Raw genomic sequence first — 21,141 nt, 5'->3', positions numbered from 1 at the left:
TTGGTTTATGAAATAAACCTAGATTTTTCTCTCTTGTAATGGAAACTGCCTGAGTTTTTGATTTAGAAATGTTAAACCCCCACAGCCTAGGTCAGTGCTCCAATGCCCTTCTGGCTTCTTGAACCTTATTCAGTACATACTTAACATTTCTGCTTCTTTTCCAAATTGCACCATCACGTGCATACGACGGCAGTACCATATCCTTACCCACATTATCATATATATCATTAATCATAATATTAAAAGGAACCGGAATAATCACACTTCCCTGTGGGGTACCATTCTCTACCACTGCTGTATCCGACACCTCCTTGCCCACCCTCACCTGTATGATACGATCTACTAAGAAATCCTGTATCCAATTAAATGTGCGCCCTCCTAAACCCAAACCTTTTAAATTAATCAAACCCCCCTCTTTCCACAGCATATCAATGAAGACTGCTATAAGATTTTCTGTATTATATAAAGCTTTCTTGACATCAGTATCTAACCTCATCACTTAATCCAATGTGGAACGAAACTTCCGAAACCCACTTTGATATGGCTTGCTCTCTAAATAATAAGAGAGTCAACCGGTAACCATGTGCTCCTTTATTTTACAAATATTGGACATCAATGCTGTGGGCCAATATGATGATGGACGAGATAAATCTTTTCCTGGCTTTCCAAATGGCACTATAAAAGCATTTTTCCAACTCTTAGACAAAGTACCTTTTTTCCCATACTAAATTAAAAAGCTCAAGAAATATTTCTAAAAGGTCACCCCCCATCTTGTGAAACATTTCATAGCACATGAGATCCCTCCCAGGAGCTGTATTTTCAGTATTGCTAATTGCATGTTTCAGCTCATTTAAAGTAAGCCAATCATTTACAGGATTGCCAGTATTCTCATTCCTCCTGGGAGTATCCTGATTTTTCTCAAGGAAAGATTTGCAGATACTAGAATATTCAGGATCTAAATTACCACTACTATTTACCTTAGCAAATGCCTTTGGCAATATATTTGCCTTTTCCAGATTGGTTTTAGCAACATCATCTCCACCTACCAATACTGGAATAGTTTTGACCTTACAAGTTCCATTAATCCTCTAATCTTCTTCCATACGTCACCTATCGACGTATCCCTCTCTATACTATCACAATAACTCCTCCAATACTTCTTTTTCTCACACCTAATAATTTGACAAGCTATGGCTTTCTTCCTATTATAACCCAATATTGCTTCAAATGTATAAGCTTTGCGCACCAACTTGAGGGCTTTATTTCTCCTTTACTGCCAAATCACAAACCGCATTCCACCAAGGCACAATTATTTTCTTCTGTATTCCTTTCTTTAATGGAATAGACACTTCTGCAGCACCCAATACTATATCACATAAATCTAAGCTATCCACACTTTCCATAAATCCCAGACCATTAATTCTATCCACACACCCCTTCCGAGAAACCACCCACTGTGCTTTACAAAAACACCACTGTGAACGCACCTTAGTTATTTTTTCATTCAAACACAGCCCTACTCTTCCCCATATAGGAAAATGATCACTTCCAATAGTAGAGTTTTCATAAACATCCCATTCACATCTTCCTGCCAAAGCACTGGAAACCAGCATTAGGTCTCAGCACGACAAAGTGTTTTTATCAACATTTATCCTAGTACCCCTCCCATCATTCAAGCACACCAGATTACAATGGTCAAGTAAATCTTTCATCACCCTCTCATTTCTATCTACATGACCGCTAACCCACATTGGACTATGTGCATTAAAATCCCCACAACACATAACAGACTTTTTGACACCTGGTATCAATAATAAGATCTTTACAAGAATTATAAAAATTAATCAAAAGAAAACTATTAGAATGACACTAAATTTCAACAACATTGATTCTAAATGAATATCTAAATTAATAATTCTATAATTTTTTGAATTTCTAAGCAAACGAGCACATCCCCCTCCATTACCCACAATCTTATCCTTCCGAACTGCTGCATATCCCTGGATCACAAAATCTAAGCACGGTTTTAACCAAGTTTCTTGAATACATATAATATCTGACTTTTCAATTAAATCATCTAAAAAATGTTTAAACTCTTGAACATTTGCATTCCACTGTAATATTAAAAATCTCAACATGAAACCAACTAACCTGAGGGGATTGAGATGGTTGTATTTTATTACCTAACAGGAACAACTCACTTATTTTCTCAAGGGACATACCATGAACATCCAGGTACTTCACAGCTGCCTTAACAATAATCTTCATTTTACCTGTTTTGCTTTGGGTTTGCGCAGTGCAATTGATCGCTTTAGTAACAAAAGCCAAGAAATTAACTTTACTGACCAGAAAAAGATCAGATGATCTTGAAACCTTATTGTGAGTCACAACCAAATGGTCTGTCATATTCCCTCCCATATCTCTCGAAATACCTGTCACTCCTACTGCCATCTCCCTCACAGTTTTCATTGCCTCTGCATAAGTCAGCTTACCCTCCATCCTCAATTTCTGTACCTCCTGAGTTTTAATATTTTCCTCACACCCACCATAAGCAGCACTGTGTTTATCCCCACAGTTACAACACTTAACCTCCACTCCTTCCCCACATTTTCCATAATTGTGAGCTGCTTCCCACCTTCCACATCTCTTTTTACCTCCGCATACAACCACTACGTGACCAATTCTCTGACAATTATAACAGCGAAATGGAGGAGGAATGTGTGGTCTCACTGAAAATCTCAAATATCCTACGTGCACCTTTTCAGGCAGCGCCCCTCCTTCAAAGTTCAAAATAACTGAAGTACTCACACGTCACTCCATTCCCCATGCTCTGAATACATTTAACTCCTACTACTTTCCCACCCCAAACATTTTTCATCATAACTTCCACACCGATATTAAAATTCACCCCAGAGATCACCCCTAGCACTATTTTCTGGTCTCCTGGAATAAAGCTCTCCACCTGTTGTTTTCCTAAATATTTAATTTTTAAAGCCTTATTCCTTTGCTGAGAATCTCTACAAAAATCAACAGATTACCATTCGATAATTTTTTTTAGCAAAGTTAATATTTCCAGTTTCATTCTTAAGGAAAATTGCTAACTTAACCAAAGTCATTTTAGTCAAATCTTTATCTTTAGGTGCACTTTTAAGGATGACTTTGAACTCTTCTATTGCTTCTGTTCTCTTTTCTTTCCTCGAAGAATCTGCCTCATAATCTGCCTCAGAAGATGTCTTACTATTTTTCCTACTTTGTTTCTTATTTCTCAACTTCAGTCCATTTTCCACCTCCCACTTCCTCCTCACTACCGTTGAAAACAATGTCTCTGTCACTTCTCTCCATTACACATCTTCCGCCCCCCTCCTCCCTCCCCCATGGCCTCTGTGTTAAGGCTCTATGCAAGGAGCTCCTACATAGATTGGATAGCTCACAAATAATGATGGGACTCTTAATTACAGGGTCATTGTTTTGAGTCCCACATTGAGTAATGAATTCTTCTTAAATATTTTAATCAAAATCATTTTTATTGATTTTTTTTTTGTCAAAAAGTGTCCTTCAACTAAATACTACAACCGCTGCTCCACATTTGAAGTTGAGAATTTCATTTACTGAAATTTCCTGATTATGTATCTTTATTGTTAACTGAATCGTCAGAACCATGTTTACCAGAGGGGACAGTTGATAAATCATTGGTAGAGTGGATGCAAGAACTTGCAATTGGTTAAGGACTGCGCAGACCTAAAAATGGGTAACTTGAACTTTATTGTTTGTTTGTGTCAAGCCAACTGGTTCATTTTAATGCTGCCAGCTGATGCTCTGACTACAACTGAGCATGTGCAGGAAGTGCTCCTTCCTGTGTTACAACAGTAAAAAATACAGCCAAGATAAAAAGATGTAACTGCAGGAATAAGCTCACCAACACAGATGTTACTATCATGTCATCGCAGCAACAGTAGTTCCCATTGTAATTAAAATTCTGTTTTGCCAAAAGAACCAGTCTAATCGTACATTCCTTCAATAATACTGAGAAGGGCATTTATCTCAATAGAAGGCTGATAACACAACAGTTAAGAAAAATTTATAGTTATTGGCCACAATTTCATGCAGTTAATTTCATGCAACATAGATTTGAACTATAATGTAAACATAAACTGGCCCATCATGCTTGCAATGATGAATCTTCACAGTACAAACAATTTAAATTATAAGGATAATGAATGGTCCATTTTGGACAGCCCAGTTTATTGACTGAAAGATTATGATGGAAGAAAAAGCAATGGAACTTTTTGATGCTGTAGGGAAGGCAAGCCTGACACAATGGAACCAAACAAGGTGCTAATAAGTAACAGGTCAGCTAAACTCACTGCGAAGATCATGATGGAGGTCAACTTCACAAATGAAAAAGAGCACCAAGATAAGGCTTCAATATTATCGTTAAGTAGCAGCAAAGGACCATTATGGACATGAAGAGCATGCATTGATCAGAAGTTGAAAATGGTACTTCTTACTTAAGCATAAATCAATGAATTTTAGTGTGCCAAATTATACTCCTCACCACAGACATATCAGCAAGGATGTTATTACATCAGAAACAGTGACAAATGTATGATAATAGCCAAAAATCCAATCTACATTGCCTGCTTGCTGACCCAAACTAAATTGCTGTAAGTAGAATTTTTACTTCAGGACCTAATGCACTTAATCCATGCAGAACATCAATTATCCAGACTGTTAAGATACTTAAGGGAGAAACATGATGGGCAGAATTTTGTGCCTCGTGGGCGGGCACAGGCCTGACCTGATTGGGCGTAAACTAACATGAGAAGACGTTGGGCGAGGGTGCAACGTCATCCCGCACGCGCGCAATCTTCAGGTTGCCTGGTGCGCGTGGGTGTCGGAGCTGCGCCCGCCATCAATTAAGAGGCCACTTAAGACTATTAAAAACCCAACTGAACCCGATTTTACATTGCCCGTGTGATTTCGCGCTCATTGCATGGGCAAAACGGGCAGGCGGGTAGCCCACATCTTGCAAAACCTCATCTAAGGGTGGGACAAAAAGGGTCAACAGCATTGCCAGTGTGAGTAGTGAAGCGTTTAGGAGATAGTTTGTTGCTGGTTGCTTATTTGAACATGACAGCTTCATCTCAGTTCTGAACTTCATTCTTAGCGTTTCTAGGCTTCATTTCGGGATTCATTGGTGTCTCCCGGAAGATTTGGACTGTATGGACCCTTCCAGGTATCAGACAGCCTTCTGTAAGCCTGGTAATGGGGATTGTGGTCTCCACTGGTGTCACCTCCTCTGAGGAGGAAGAGAGGGGCAGAAGGGAGAGGAGGCCAGGTGTCCCAATGCAGCTTCCAGGGGAGCAATAATTGTGTACTCCTAATGTTCTCTTTTCTTTTAACTGTTCAGGATTAATCACATGGTCTGCAGCACTCAGTAATTTAGATATAGCGTACAGAGTGCCAACTGACACCACACATAGCAGAAACAACTACAAGCCCACACGCAGACACATCACAATAAACATTTAATGATCTGGATAAGGAAACAGAGGACAGAATTTTCTGCCTACCGGGTGGGTGGGCGCGACCCAATCTCTGGCGGGTGGGGAGCCGATCCCCGCTGGAGAAGCGGGCCCCGCCGCCATTTTATGTGGGCGGGCCAATGGAGGCTCACCCAGCGTGAAGTCTGGCGGGATGCACTATGCGCTCCCTGTGTGGGCGGAGGGGGTTCCCCAAAAGCGAGAGTGCGCTTTTTCGCACATGCACATGAAAGAGCACACATCTCCCTGAGGCTAAGTGCTGCCTCAGGGAGATCACTGACAGTTTTAAAAACTCTAAAAATAGAAAAAAAAAATCCTTAACATGTCCCCCTGAGATGGGACATGTTCATAAATTACAATAAAACTTTATTAAACTTTTTAAATCCTGACATGAAACCTCATCCCGCCAGTGGTTGAGGTTTCATGTCTTTTCTATTGCCCACCGGGGCTCTTGGCCTGCCCACCAACCTTAAGGTTGGACGGGCAGGTCCTTTAATTGTTTCAATGATCCTGCCAATGGCCTCAATTGGCCATTGACAGGTCAGCGGGCCCGCAGCTGATTTTGCTGTGCCCCTGCCTTCCTGAAAATTTAAATGGGGCGGGACGTTTTAAGTGCTGGCATGCGGGCTGCGCCACCCGCACGCCAGCCAGAAGATTCTGCCCAAGGTGTTAAAAGTTCTGAGCTGTTTTGATAAAATTTCATATGCTGCTTCGAGGTGCCAGTGGTGTTGTCTCATTGATCTGCATGTGGGTAAGAATCTCATTGTTTCTCCAACTCTACTTCCATCCATGCTTGCAAACAAATTGTCCCTCATGATGACTGTTTATTTACAGGATATTAACAGTTGAGGAAATCCATCTGGCCCATCATAATTTAGCCATCCAGAACAACCCTACAGTCCCCCATTGTTCCATTTAATGACCTATTAAACGACTCAAGAATTTTTGCCTCCATCACTCTACCCCGATTCAATTTCAGTGTTGATCATCCTTTGTGTGAACCTCCTGATATCAGTCCTAAAGTTACCTCTTATTAGTTTGAATCTGTATCCCCTTGTCTTCCTCCAACAGTTCAATTTAAAGTAATATCACATAAGATCACCTTGCAAACACCTTGGGTGTGAAATGGGCAATAGCGGATTAGCTGCCCAGTATGTACCTCACCTGATTTTGGATGAGAAAATTAGCTGCATTATTTGACAGGAAGGAATTACTCGCTACCATCATTAATAGTCAAAGGGTACAGGAAGCAGAAGTTTTTGCAGTGCCCTTTATCTATCAATCTAAAATAATCTGTTGTGAGCAGGTGAGAAGGGGTGAACTGGTTCCCCCCTATTCAACCCCCTTGGTTGGTCACAATAAAGATTTAAGTTTCTTTTTCACAAGGATATACCATCTTCAAATCAGAACATATTTTACTGTTTAAGCTGTGAGCAATAAGGAGCCAATCAAACAAGGTTTTCTTGAGTCAAAGAAAGAGCAAATTTATTAACCACTAAACCCAAGAAAAAATAATAAAAACGCGACCTCATGTATTCGATCCTCATGCAATCATTCAGGCCCACACACACACACACGCGCGCACACACGCACACACACACACACACACACACACACGTGCGTGCACACACACACACACACACCCACACCAGAAATAAGGGGAGTTAGAATCCAATAAAAAAAGGTAAAATGATATATGGTTAAGCGTGCTTTGATTTTCCTTGAGGTGTAGATTTGAAACAGTATGGCCGATTTAGCTTAGCTGGTTTCTTGGATGCTGTCAGATATAGAAGATGTTTCAATTATTATGAGATCTCAGTACACTGGTGGGTTACTGATGGAGTTGGCTTCTTGAACCAGGTGACTCACTTATTCCAAAAGAGAGAGAAAGCGAGAGAGCGCAGCCCTTAGCTTGTTTCCTACGCTGAAGACTTTCTTGACACCACCTGTTTCACTTGCAATCTCTCTCTAGTGGCTGGCAGCCTTGCCTTGAATTATTTCACCCTTTGTGTATTTCCAAGATGTTTTGGTTGTGCCTGTCTGTGGCAGCCATTGTTTCAATATCCAGTGCTTTGCGTTTTTAATGTTAATTCCTTAGACAACTATACGTTTCGATGTGTCTCTGGATTATAGGAAATGTCTCTCTTCACACTCCCTTAGGGCAATTTGTTAGTTTGTGACCTTCAACTTGGAATGTGGCCTTGCATTTTTAAGCAGTTTGTTCTGTCTCAGTTAAAATTGCAAAGTTTCCAGTCAGCTGAAAGTTGAAAAATCATATTTTCAAAGATAACGGGTAAAGTCACAATCACATTCATGATTTACTTCAGATATTTGCAAACAAATGATGGCTGCATATTCAGTTAGAATACTGCAGTATCATGAACAATCCTGTTAATGAAAAGACTTTGAGTTAGAAATTGGACATTGTTGTGCCCATTTTACAGGCATTCAACAGGCGGAACGGGACCAATATTCCAAAATGTCAGAACAAAGTCTGACCTCATAATTGATTGGATAACTTTCCAGGTGCAGCTGGGGCTGCCTAAGGCTAACATTAGGCCTCTTGTATTTGTTAATGAGGAACCTATCAATTATTTTAGGCCCCATCTGGCAAATTTCGTATCTCAATGAGATAGCAGGAGCGCTGGGCCTTCTCTTCAGAATTCTTAAGCTTCCCCAACCCTGCAGTATTCCAATTATCTGCTTCCCTTCATCTCCACCCCCAGGCCTTAACCAACAAGCCAAACAGACTGATATTCATTTCTCCAAATGAGTGAACTGCCTGGGAAGGCCTGTCAGATGGTGGGAGCTCACCCAATAATTATAATTAGATCCAAAACCAAGCTGGCCTTGGGGCTTTGCTGTTTGAGCATACATTAAGGCTGTATTGCCATCTTCATTCCCAAAGCCTGGCACCAACTAATTTATACACTGCTAAATCAGTCAGCTGTATCAGATATTTTTGTTTTTAGTAATTTTGACTTTGGTTAAGTATCATACTGATGGAGCTGAATTGCAATCTTAATGAGACATAGTTTCTTTGGAATCTGTAGGAGATCTTAATCACAGAATCACAGATATGTTGCTATACCCTTTAGATAGAATTTGCTCCATTTGATTAATCTCCATTCTGACTTTATTTCATTTGTATCTACTCCCTGCTACTCAGAATTCCAGTATAACTCTGTATGAATTTCTCACGCTAGGATCAAGAAAGCCTTAGTTCGCTTCAGCACATTTTTTCTTTCATTTTGCAAGTTTCAATTTACTTATTTTATGATTGGAGGAAGATTTTGAGTATCAGGTGATTTGTCTATTAAAGTTACTCAAGCTACATTTTAAGTTCACAACCAGAGGAACTGAAAGCCCAAACTTATCTGTATTTAGAGATGTATTTAGACATGTATTTAGAGACCAGTTTCACACACTATCTTGAACATTACTCCATGAACATGTCATTTATAGTTTATTTCACTACCACAGGTTCAGTCACTTGTGCTGCTGATCTGTTCCAATGTCCCAACTCTCATGTTTGTCTCCCAAATCACTGGCTTTGTGATGGTGATAAAGATTGCCCTGATGGAAGCGATGAACTCTCCACAGCTGGTTGCAGTAAGTAATGCTGGAAACAATTGTCCTGGTTTATTAAGGCACATTTTATTCACAACAGTTATACAGTAGGACCAATGGTTTCTGGAAGATGAACCAATGAAGTTGCATTGTCCGCATCATTCAGAAAGATTGAGAGAGTGAGCTATGACAGACCTGCTGCAAATGGTAATTAGTTCATATATAGTTGGAGGCAACAGTGTGGCATACAGCAGAACATCTTATGTTTTGGCCTAGTGCATTTCTAGTTCAAGAATAACACTGGGAAATGGTAAATCTGTAAACCATGTAAAGAATGTTAATTAAAGGTATCAGATGAATGTTTCACCCCTTTGATTCAGCCGCACACCAGAGGTTTCGGTTTGAGATTTACATGGGGTAAATTTACAGACTACTGCTCAGGCATAAAACTGACATTGGGTAGGATTTTCCAGTCCCTCCCACTGGCAGGATCTTCTGATCCCGTCGGCGGGATCTTCCGGTCCCACAGAAGTCAGCAAGGATTTGAAAGGCCCGACACATCCACAGCAGGGAAACCCACTGTGGCAAGGCCAGGAACACCTGGCCATTGTGGGTATATGACATGTTTAAAAAAGAGAAAAACCACCCCCTGCTCGCCGACGGCAAAACTCAGCCCATGTTTGAAAAGAAACGCTCTGACCATGTTAATGGAGCCATATGCTACTGCGATAACTTCAACTTGTATAATAACCATTACAAAGACTTATCAACTTTAATTTCATATATTGTTTCTCCTTATTCTAGCACACAATAGCACATGTGACAACAAGGCTTTCATGTGTCAGAACAAATTGTGTGTTTCACAATATTTTGTATGTGACCATGATGATGATTGTGGAGATGGATCTGATGAACCTCCAGAATGTGGTAGGTATTAAATATTCCTAATATCAAAATGTTGGTGATACTCTAAATTTGATTAATTTTTATTAATGCTAATATTGCCCTGAGATAACGTAATCAAGGACTCTAACCATATACAAGAGCAAAAACTGTGGATCCTGGAAATCTGAAATTAAAAACTAAAATTATTATGGCTTAGGGCTTGACGGTAGATGCTGAGAAGGATGTTGTCCCTTGTGGGGGAATCTAGAACTAAGGGGCACAGTTTAAAAATAAGGGGGTCTCCCATTTAAAATGGAGATGAGGAGAAATTCCTTCTCTTGGAGGTTTGTTAATGTTTGGAGCAGGAAAGGGTGGGTCAAGGCTGAGTTAGACAGATATTTGATCTACAAGGGTGCTAAGGGTTACAAAAAGCCAGCAGGAAAGTGGAGATTGGTAGAATTTTACTTTCTGAAGGATGGTCTGAGTTAAACTTAAGAAGTTAATTGAGAGATATCACTATTTAATCAATCAGTCAATCAGGATTTGAATTCAATCAATATGGTAGGGTGTTGAGCTTTAAAAAGATTAAGATAGGAAATGTGACACATGGTGAGTACTGATCCAGATTGCGCAGGACAGCTGATGTGCAAGAACTTTCTTTGTCTCCTCGCTTCTCTTCTTGGTGCTCAAGTCTTCTCAACTTCTGGAACCCTCCAGGAGTGTTTGTCTGGGGCCTTCCTTCAGAGACCTTTTACACCACCTTTTTCAGGGGTGAATTTCATGGTCCTATGAAGATTTACTTCATTTCAAAATACCCAGTGGGGCATCAAGTTCTTTGTCTAAACTTTGAGTTAAACATCTTGCCTTTTGATGTCAATCAACTGCCATTCCTCTTTTGGACCTTCACGTGTACTCTGGCCACATTCTTACTTCATCTTTTCCTTATCACCTCTCAAGCTCTCTGTCCTGGACTAGTCCTATCCTCCCCATCATTCCATCTCTGGCACTACACTAACTTCCAAAAGGTTTTATTAATTTTGCTATCAGTTATTTATGTCTAGGCCTGGTCAGAGATCTCCTAACAAGCATCACAACAGCCATTCAGTACAGTTGTTGTTACCCCTTATCAGGCTAGTGAAGTGGACTATTGGTCATTGCAGTCATGTGTGATGTTCCCATTTACTGCTGGATACATATATTTCAGCTAACAAGATGGAATGAAAAGTCTAACACAGCTTCATACCACTTGCTATCTCTTCCAACTGTGGCTTTTTATTCAAGCTAGCTAACCTTATCTAAGAGTACTGAATTCTCTAGCCTGGTTTCCATGGTGAAACCTTAAGCAATTTTGAGTAAAATGAACTTAAAACACAGTTAACTTAAAAAAACTAACCCATTCCTTTACCTATTTCAAGCTAATCTTATATATGTATCAAACCCTATTCCTAGTTTATCACTATTTCTAATTTCTAACAATGAGGGGAAATTTCTCCTCTCAGAGGGTTGCTAATCTTTGGAATTCTCTTCCCCAGGGAGCAGTGGAGGCTGGGTCATTGAATATATTCAAGGCTAAGTTAGACAGATTTTTGATCTATAAGGGAGTCGAGGGTTATGGAGGGCTGGTAGCAAAGTGGAATTAAGGGGCCACAATCAAATCAGCCATGATCTTATTGAATGGCGGAGCAGGCGCGAAGGGGCAAATGGCTTACTCCTGCTTCTACTTCTTATGATTTTACGTAGGGACCAAGTGTAATGTATCCATGTTTGTTGCCAATGCAAGGCTAGGTGGGAAAGTAAGCTGGGAGGAGGACACAAAGGGCTGGATTTTTGTAGAGTCAGGCCAACTCCAGAGGCCTTTAAAAAATGGCAGACGGGACCTATGCAGAAGTCCCGCCCCCATTTCTGGCAAGCACCATATTTGCCGGCAGGGTGAAGGGGGCAGGGCATGAATCACAAAGATGGGAACCTTGAACTGAGCAGGGCCATTTTAAATTAATGCTGAATCTAGACTCCATTTTTGCTGTTCCAAGGGCCTTAACCCATTGTGTGGGAGTCACAAATACATGAATGTTCTTGAAGGGCGGATAAGGTCATGGTCTGAAGGTGTATCTGGTCCATAGAGGTGGCATGTGGATGGGGGTGAGGGGTGAGGCCTAGAGAACCTAACAGCCCTTTATAAAACTGGGTCAAAATCTCAGAGAACCGAGGCGGGCCTTTTAACCAGCCTGCCTCAGTGTTTGCCTCCATGGCCAGCTCCGAGCTGCAACTAGAAGCAGATCTGGTCTCACCCTCGCCTCTTCTCCCTGACTCCCACCTGGCGATAAAATCTTGCCTGCACGGCGGTCATTTTGATAAAGATGGGTCTGCCGAGCTGGGAGATTCCCTGACTGAAACTTCCCGCCTACAATCGAGACCAAAATGTCTGGGTGGACAAGAAGATGGCAGATGGAGTATAATGCGGGGAAATGTGAGGTTATTTACTTTGGTAGCAAGAATAGAAGAACAGAATATTCCTTAAATGGTGAGAAACTATTAAATGTTGGTTTTCAGAGGGATTTGAGTTTCCTTCTATACAGAACACAGGAAGTTAGTATGCAAGTACAGCAAACAATTAGGAGGACAAATAGTATGTTGATCTTTATTGCAAAGGGCTTGGAGTATTTTAAGGAAGCCTTGATGCAACTATACAGAGCTTTGGTGAGATCACATCTGGAGTAATGTGTGCAGTCTTGTTCACCATTACGCAGGAAGAATATATCTGCCTTAGAGATAGTGCAGCAAAGGCATATTGATTCCTGGGATAAAAGGGCTGTCCTATGAGACAGATTGAGTGCGAAGAGCATATACACTTTGGAATCTAAAAAAATGAGAAGTCATTTCATTGAAACTTAAAAGACTCTGAGAGGACTTGACAGGATAGATGCTGAGAGAATATTTCCCCTGGAGAGTGGAGAACAAGATGCTCTGGTCTAGGATAAAGGATTGACTATTTAGGACTGAGTTGAGGAAAAATTCCATCACTCAGAGGGCTGTCAATCTTTGGATTCTCTACTCCAGAGAGCTGTGAATTCTCAGTTGTCGAGCATATTCCTGTTATCAATAGATGTCTGGATTCTAACGAATTCAATATGGGGATTGAGCAGGAAAGTGAAAGTTGAAGAGCAGTCACAATATTGAATGGTGGAGCAAACGCAGGGCACATATGAACTACTCCTGCTCCTATTTCTTATGTTCTTATGTCTTGCTCACTGAGTCTACATGTCAGAATTTTTTGTTATTTTGCAGTTGGAAATACAGCTCTCAATTGTACGTGTTCCAACATCTTTTTTCACAGTTCAGGTATGACAGCCAAGACACTCAATAGTATCTACTTCATTAGAGTCTTAAGGCCAAATCTTCTGGTCTCCGGATCATTGGAGACTGGACGTGTGACTGAAGATGCGCGTTAGGACCCTGCGGATGTCCTGATGTGTGGACCCATGTGGGAACCGCCCAAGAAGTTTACACGTCTGATGGGCGATTCCCCTGCTGTCCGGGACACCCCCATGAGTGTCTCCAACTCTGAGTTAGAGTCAGAGACGTGGACAGTTCTGCAGTACATACCTGGATAGTTACCCAGGAAATGTTAGACAGATTAAAACCTAGGGGGGATTTTCCAGCCACGCCACCGCCGGCAACGTCCGGTCCCATCGAAAGCCAATGGACTTTTGGCTGGGCCACCAAATGTCCCAAGGCAAGACCTGTCACAATGGGGCCAGAAAATCACAGCCCTTGTCTAACACCTGGGTAACTCCAAAACAGTCGGGTTGGGTCGTGAGGTGGTTGGGTTGAGTTGTGTGGTATACCCCCCACCTCTGATTCCCGGACTACTCACCTGACCCTACCCAACTATCCCCCTGACATCCTGACTACCCAACCCGACTACCCCAGGACCCAACCCGACTACCCCAGGACCCAACCTGACTACCCCAGGACCCATCCCGACTACCCCATGACCCAACCCAACTACATCACGACCCAACCCGACTACCCCACGACCCAACCCGACTACCCCAGGACCCAACCCGACTACCCCAGGACCCAACCCGACTACCCCATGACCCAACCCGACTACATCACGACCCAACCCGACTACCCCAGAACCCAACCCGACTACCCCATGACCCAACCCAACTACATCACGACCCAACCCAACTACCCCAGGACCCAACCCGACTACCCCAGGACCCAACCCGACTACCCCAGGACCCAACCCGACTACCCCACAACCCAACCCGACTACTCCACGACCCAACCCAACTACCCCACGACCCAACCCATCTACCTCAGGATCCAACCAGACTACCTCAGGATCCAACCCGACTACCCCACGACCCAAACCGAGTACCAGATGACCCAACCCAACTACGAATATCCTCCCAACCCGACTACCCCCCTGACCCAACTATCTCCCTGACCATCTGACTACTCCATTGATCTGATCCGACCTGACCACCCATGACACCTGACTACCCTCCATGTCCTGTCCTAACTGCCTTCCTCAACTTGCCTATCCCACCCGACCACCCAACTACCCTCCCAGCCACTGACTACCCTTGAGCAGACCTGACTATGCCACGATCTGACTATCTCTCCTAGCCACCCGACTATGCTCCCAACCCGACTGCCCACTTACCCCCTTCATCCACGTACCCGCCCTCTGTCTACCCACCTACCGACCTCACTCAACCTATCCACCCACCCACTTAGCCACCTCATCACCTTAGCCACCCTACTCACCCGCCTACCCATTCACTCAATCATCCACTCATCCATTCTCTCATCCATTCATTAACATTCAAAGACTTGACATTTTGAAGTTAGGCGCTGTAAAAAGGGGTGTGTCCTGTCTGAGTTTTTCCAGCAGCTTCTGTTTTTGTGTCGTCTTCTCCCATCTCTGCTCCTCTCTGATGGTGTTCTCCGATGGATGCTGCACTGTGCATTCCTGTGAAAGCCGGGATCTGAAAACACTGGAAGAAATTCATAACAGCATCGAGTTGGGTGAATTTTTAAGTGGAGTGGCAATCTGATCATCATTGCCTCTGCTTGGAAGATCCCGGCCTTAGTGTCATTAATTTTATAGTGCATTATCTGAGGAAAGATAACGATTAAGGGAATTGGAGAGGCACCCTCTTTCCGGGCCCTAAGGGCCAGATTTTCATGTTGAAGGCAGGAATTGGGAAACAGAACTAATTCAGGTTTTACAATCCCAGCTCCGTCTCGAGATTGCTCGGAGGCAGGATTTTCTGGAGGTCCAGGCCCTAAGGGGCTTGGAGATGGTTTTGCCACCGAGGTAGAAATGGGCCAAGTCCAGAGCGGGTAGGTTCCCAAATAACCTTGGCCAGGCGCTTCTGATGCAATCAGTGGCTCATCCAAAGTACAGCTGAACCTTATGACCACTATATCCCCCTTCACCCCCTCACCATCCCCTCACCAGTTCATCCCCCTTGCCTTCACCATCCTCACTCCTTTTATAATCTCTCCCCAACCCTATCACTCCCCTCATTCATCACTCTGCTCCTCCTCACCCCCTCAATGCTCTCACCCTCTTCCACTTACCTTATCATTCCCTAACCCTCACTCTCACCCCCTCACTGCTCTCATCCTCTCCCATTCACCCCATCACTTTCCTCACCCCCCCATCCCTCATCACTCCCCTCACCCCTCTAACCCTTATAGAATAGAATCATAGAAAGTTTACAGCACAGAAGGAGGCCACTTGGCCCATTGTGCCTGTGCCAGCCAAAGAAACAAGCCACCCAGCCTAACCCCACTTTCCAGCATTTGGTCAATAGCCCAGCAGGTTACAGCTCTTCAGGTGCACGTCCAGACGCCTTTTAAATGAGATGAGGTTTTCTGCCTCTAGTACCCTTTTCAGGCAGTGAGTTCCAGACCCCAACATTCTCTGGATGAAAAAAAAATCCTCATCACCCCTCTAATCCTTCACCCAATCACTTTAAGCGTATGCCCCTAGTCACTGACCTCTCTGCTAAGGTAAATAGGCCCCTCACAATTTTGTACATCTCAATTAAATCTCCCCTCAGCCTCCTCTGCTCCAAGGAGAACAGCCCAAGCCTATCCAAACTTTCCTCATCACTGCAATTTTCCAGTCCTGGCAACATCCTCATAAATCTCCTCTGTACCCTCTCTAATGCATTTACATCCTTTCTGTAATGAGGTGTCCAGAACTCCTCACAGTTGCAGCCTAACTAATGTTTTATATAGTTCCAGCATAACCTTCCTGCTCTAACTTTCTATGCCTCGACTGATAAAACAAATGATTCCATATACCTTCTTCACCAACTTTTCGATCTGTCCTGATATCTTCAGGGATCTGTGGACATTGTCTCCAAGCTCTCTCACTTCCTCTACAATCTCAGTATCCTCCCATTTATTGTGTATTCATTTGTCTTGTTTAACTTCCCCAAATGCATCACCTCACATTTCTCTGGCTTGAATTGTATTTGCCACTTTTCTGCCCACCTGACCAGTCCATTGATATTTTCTTACAGCTATCCTCCTCATTATTAACCACACACCCTCACCCTCCTCAGCCCCCTCATCTTCACTCCCTCACTTCTCTCACCCTCAGCCCTCACTCTATCACTCCCCTCACCCTCATCCTCTCAGTCTCAAGCACTCAACCCCTCACCCTTCCCAGTCCCCTCACCCCTCTCATTATCCTCTTTATGGACAGAACTCATACATCCTAGTATAACAGTAGAAGCCCTTGAGTAGCCAACAAAACCCCTCAAATAATCAAACAGACTCTTCAAACAGCTAAAAAAAAGTCTAGCATTTGTAAAATGATTAGGCAGTTTAATTGCAGCCAAGAGTTCATAAGCAAATGGGCTCTTCAAAGCAGTTGTACAAACAAAATCAAACACTTGCCAAATAATTGGGTTGTTGGATTGCAGCCAAGAGCCCATAAAACTCCCCAAATAATCGGACTCCAGAAGTGCTATCTCAACAGATGGCCAGACTGAATGTATAAAAGCAATAGGAAAATATTAAACATTTACACATTGTTATCATAATAGGCTCCCCTTTTAATTGTGTGAAATGTATTCTACCTTTTCGTACATGTGATGATTTTTAAAAACTCATCTGAAGACTCTTTCACGTTAACAATGTTGATATTTTACTTGACAGCTTGTAAGTTGGCAGAAGTGACAATCTGGTGAACAAATTGTTAAAGGAGTAGTTACATCTTCCAAACACAGGACTGTCATAATTCACCTTAATGAATGTAGATACAACTCATGCTAATGCATTTAATGATGAGCTATATAGGAGGCAATATCTTTTTATTTGTACTGTATCTCCTGCCAATGACTGGTCGTACAGCAGGAACAGTTGTGTATGCACAGTGGACAGCTGCCAGCGCTTGCGCAACTGTTCCTGACATCAGCAGCAGGATGGAATTTTTCTATATCAAAATTACTATATGAAATCCAGTTTTGTGAAGCTGCCTATTTATATCACCATCAAACGAGTGTTCATGCTGTGTTTGACAATCAATTTATTATTAAAACTCAGCAATGATATCAAGATGGAGAAATACATGTACAGAAGAATCAAACCTCCACAGAGAACACCAATCAACTTTCCATAATCCATAAAAATCAGACCATGAAAATAAATAGAATAAATAAGTTTATTTAAATACTATTTCTCCCCCAGCCTGTTAAGGCTTTGTGCAGGGAAAACTTCACAAACAGGTAGTTCATTTGGATGATAGTTGAACTTTTAATCTCAGAGATGTTGTTTCAAATCCTACGTAAAATAATACATTTCTTATTAAATATTTTATTTAAAAAGCTTTTTTTATTGGTTTTTAACCAAAAAATATTACAATCAATTCTCCATAGTTTCTGAGTTCATTAGAAGTTGTGAATCTCGTTTACTGAAGTTTCCTGATTATATTTCTTCAGTATTCACTGAAACATCAGAAGTATATTTTACAGAAAGAACAGTTGGTAAACAATAGGTAAAGTGGATACAAGAACTTGCAATTGGTTGAGGACTGACTGCACAGTAATGTTAGTCTGTGTCAAGTCTGCTTGTTTAGTGCAGCAGCTGACATTCTGACACTGACACTATGCTTGTGCAGGAAGTACCTCCTGATGTCGCAGCGCAAATAAACACAGCTTTTTACTTACCCTTTAAACTCTTCCCACCTCCAGTCCTTGGGTCATGCCTCCAGTTCGTGTAAACATGACAACTGCAAAAGTATGGCTGCCTCCATGAAAATTAATAACATTACCTGGGGCAGGCCATCAATGAGCTCGCAACGCTGTCAGTTGCTTCCTTAATGGGAGTGGGAAGCTCCAGCCAGTTCATTCCCCCACCCTTGTGAAAATAGGCAAGGGAGGAAACAGATGTGGGACCTTCAGGCACATTGCTCGGTGGCCATTTTTTTCTGGTCCCACCTCCGTTTGGCCTCAATCTGGACCATGAAAATCCAACCATAAGAAATATATTTAATGATCATTATTATGTCATGGTTATGTCACTTTTTTAAAATCTGGAAATGGATTCACATGTCAGTTACCTAGGTCAAAGGTAGATGATCATTCAGGTAAATTGTTTAAGGTGTTATAGTATGACATTTACACCAAAAGTATTGCAGACAATCATCTGCAATACAACAGTACATATTAAAACTCCACATACTGAAAAGTCCATTAATTATCTTATCAAGTCAAGTCAATATAGTTTGATTTAAACACAAATTGAATAATTAATCATTTTGCATTGTACAGAAACGAAATGAGTTTCTCTCATTGATGAGTTTGCATTCTTTCAAATGTAACATTACCCATTGAGATTAGCTAAACCTATAGACTTTTTGGAATTTAAGCTACCACATACCCCCTCATTACCACAAGTGTTTGCTGTACCTTAGAGTGAAGGCTGTGCTTGTGTGTAAATACCCAAGGGAACATTTCAAACAAATCTGGGGGAGGTAAATATCTCCTCAGATAGCATTCAAGTATATTTAATCTGAAGAAAGTTATAGAATTCCTGATGACATAATCTATTGTTCTCTCTGACACATAAAGAATTTGAAATTGAAAAGCATCTAGAAACGAAAAGTATAATGAAGAATAGTCAGCATGGATTTCATCCTTCGCCAACTGTTTTGATCCTTCGAAGGAGCAACAGAAAGAGTGGACAAGGCTAAAACAGTAGACGTAATATATTCAGATTTTCCAAAGGACTTCAATTATGTGGCACATAGTAAACTCATGACTAAGGTCAGAGCATGTGCAGTCAGAGAACAAGTGACAAAATGGATAGCAAGCTAACCACAAAATAGAAAACAAAAATTAGGAGTTAAGGGTAGCTAACCAGACTGACATACAGTGGGAAGTGGTGCTCCACAAAGATTGATGCTAGGGTTACTGCTTTTCACAATTTACATGAATGATTTGGAATCCAGAACTAGAAGTACAACTGAAGAATTTGCAGACAACACAAAATTGTAAGTATAAGTGATACAAAGGAAGAATGCAACAGAATACAGGAAGACATTGATAAACTTGCAGAATGAGAATGTAATTGGCTAATGATCACATATGCTTGGATAATAAGAGTCTTAATGGAATAGAGGAGCAAAAGGATCTAGGGACACAGATATAAAAATCACCAGAAGTATAGATGCGGATTAATAATGCCATTAAAAAAGCAAACCCAGCACTATAGTTCATTTCTAAATGGATGAAATTGAAGAGCAGGGAATGTATGCTAAATTTGTATTGCACCTTAGTTAGACTACACTTGAAGTACTGTGCAGTGTTCTATCTTCATATTATGGAAAGGATGTGGAAATACCAGAGAAGGTGTGAAAAAAAGGTTCAGAAGGATGACCCCAGCATGGAGAGGATACACTAATCAGGAAGGCCTTCAAAGGCTGTGGTTCTAGAAGAGAGAAGGCTGATAGAGGTCTTTAAGATTGTGAAACTGTTTGATAGGGTAGATGTAAAGAAAAGGTTTCTATTTGTGGGTGAGTCCAAAATTAGAGATCATGAATATAAAATAGTAATTAATAAATCCAATAAGAAATTCAGGAGAAACGTTTTTACTCAGAGTGGGTAGAATGTGGAACATGCTACAACAAGAAGCAGTTGAGGAAAATATTACAGATGCATTTAAGGGGAAACATGATAAGCACTTGAGGGAGAAAACAATTGAAGAATACGCTGATCGGGCTGGATGAGGAGGGGATTCTTGTGAAGCCAGTTAGTCCAAGTGGCCTGTTTCTGCCCTGTAGACTCATATTTTGATAATTTATTAAAACATTAGGGACAAGTCATTCATCATTGATACCCTCAGGTTGAATTCAGAAAAAGGAAAAGTTAATGATTAATCTTTAGCACTGCAGGGGAAGGAGATAGTTCCTGAGGTGGAAATGGATGAGAGATGTTACTGCTCACACTGCTGTTCAAGATCTAGCCAGCCCTCAGTCCCTTCACTCAGCCAGATCATTCAATCATGTTACCACTTACAGTTGAAGCTGCAATGCTCACAAATCTATTAACAAGTCTAAAAAAAAATGCAATTAGTCCATCGAGGCTGTCCCAAGGAACATAAGAATATACATGGCCATAGGAGACCATTGTCGTCCACCTGGTCAATTCTAGTGGTCTCAGTTCCTTGTGGAAATCATGAAATCTGCACCATGTGGATTCCACTCATTTAATCATCCAGGCATTGGCTCTGTAATGTTTTCCTATCAAAGTAAATAAAATGACATTTAATATGTATTCTTATACACAACTATATTTATCTTAGATTATTTTCATTGTCTATTTTACATAAATTATTCACATTGACCTGTACCTATTCTTATAATCCTCAATTCCATTCCTAACTGAAAACACCCAGTTCCTTTTTAAACATGCTAATGAACAGAACACAAACGACTTCAGCTGGGAATCTTTACTACATATCTACTCCTCTGTAAATGGGCAGAGATTGTTCTGAGATAAATTCTTGTTTGAAATTGTTAGTTTATGCTAATATCCTATAGCTCTTTATTCATAATCCAAATTAAGGAACTTACCTGCATCTAACTTATCTATTGCTCTCAATATTTTTA

The 21,141-nt window shown here is 41.5% G+C and overlaps 1 protein-coding gene across 1 annotated transcript in view; it reads left to right on the top strand.

The window, feature by feature from the left end:
* LOC144686788 (low-density lipoprotein receptor-related protein 1-like) overlaps positions 1-21,141 on the top strand; it is a 1,926,687-nt gene that overhangs the window by 1,604,804 nt on the left and 300,742 nt on the right. Inside the window, exons 52-53 of the mRNA XM_078552493.1 lie at positions 9,027-9,155; positions 9,918-10,040. Of these exons, the coding sequence (XP_078408619.1) occupies positions 9,027-9,155; positions 9,918-10,040 (252 nt within the window). The remainder of the gene's footprint in view (positions 1-9,026; positions 9,156-9,917; positions 10,041-21,141) is intronic.

This window comes from Cetorhinus maximus, chromosome 11 (assembly GCF_964194155.1).
Source record: "Cetorhinus maximus chromosome 11, sCetMax3.hap1.1, whole genome shotgun sequence".
Classification (NCBI taxonomy): Eukaryota; Metazoa; Chordata; class Chondrichthyes; order Lamniformes; family Cetorhinidae; genus Cetorhinus; species Cetorhinus maximus.
Note: the sequence above shows the minus strand (reverse complement) of the source record. Positions and strands in the feature narration are given on the sequence as shown.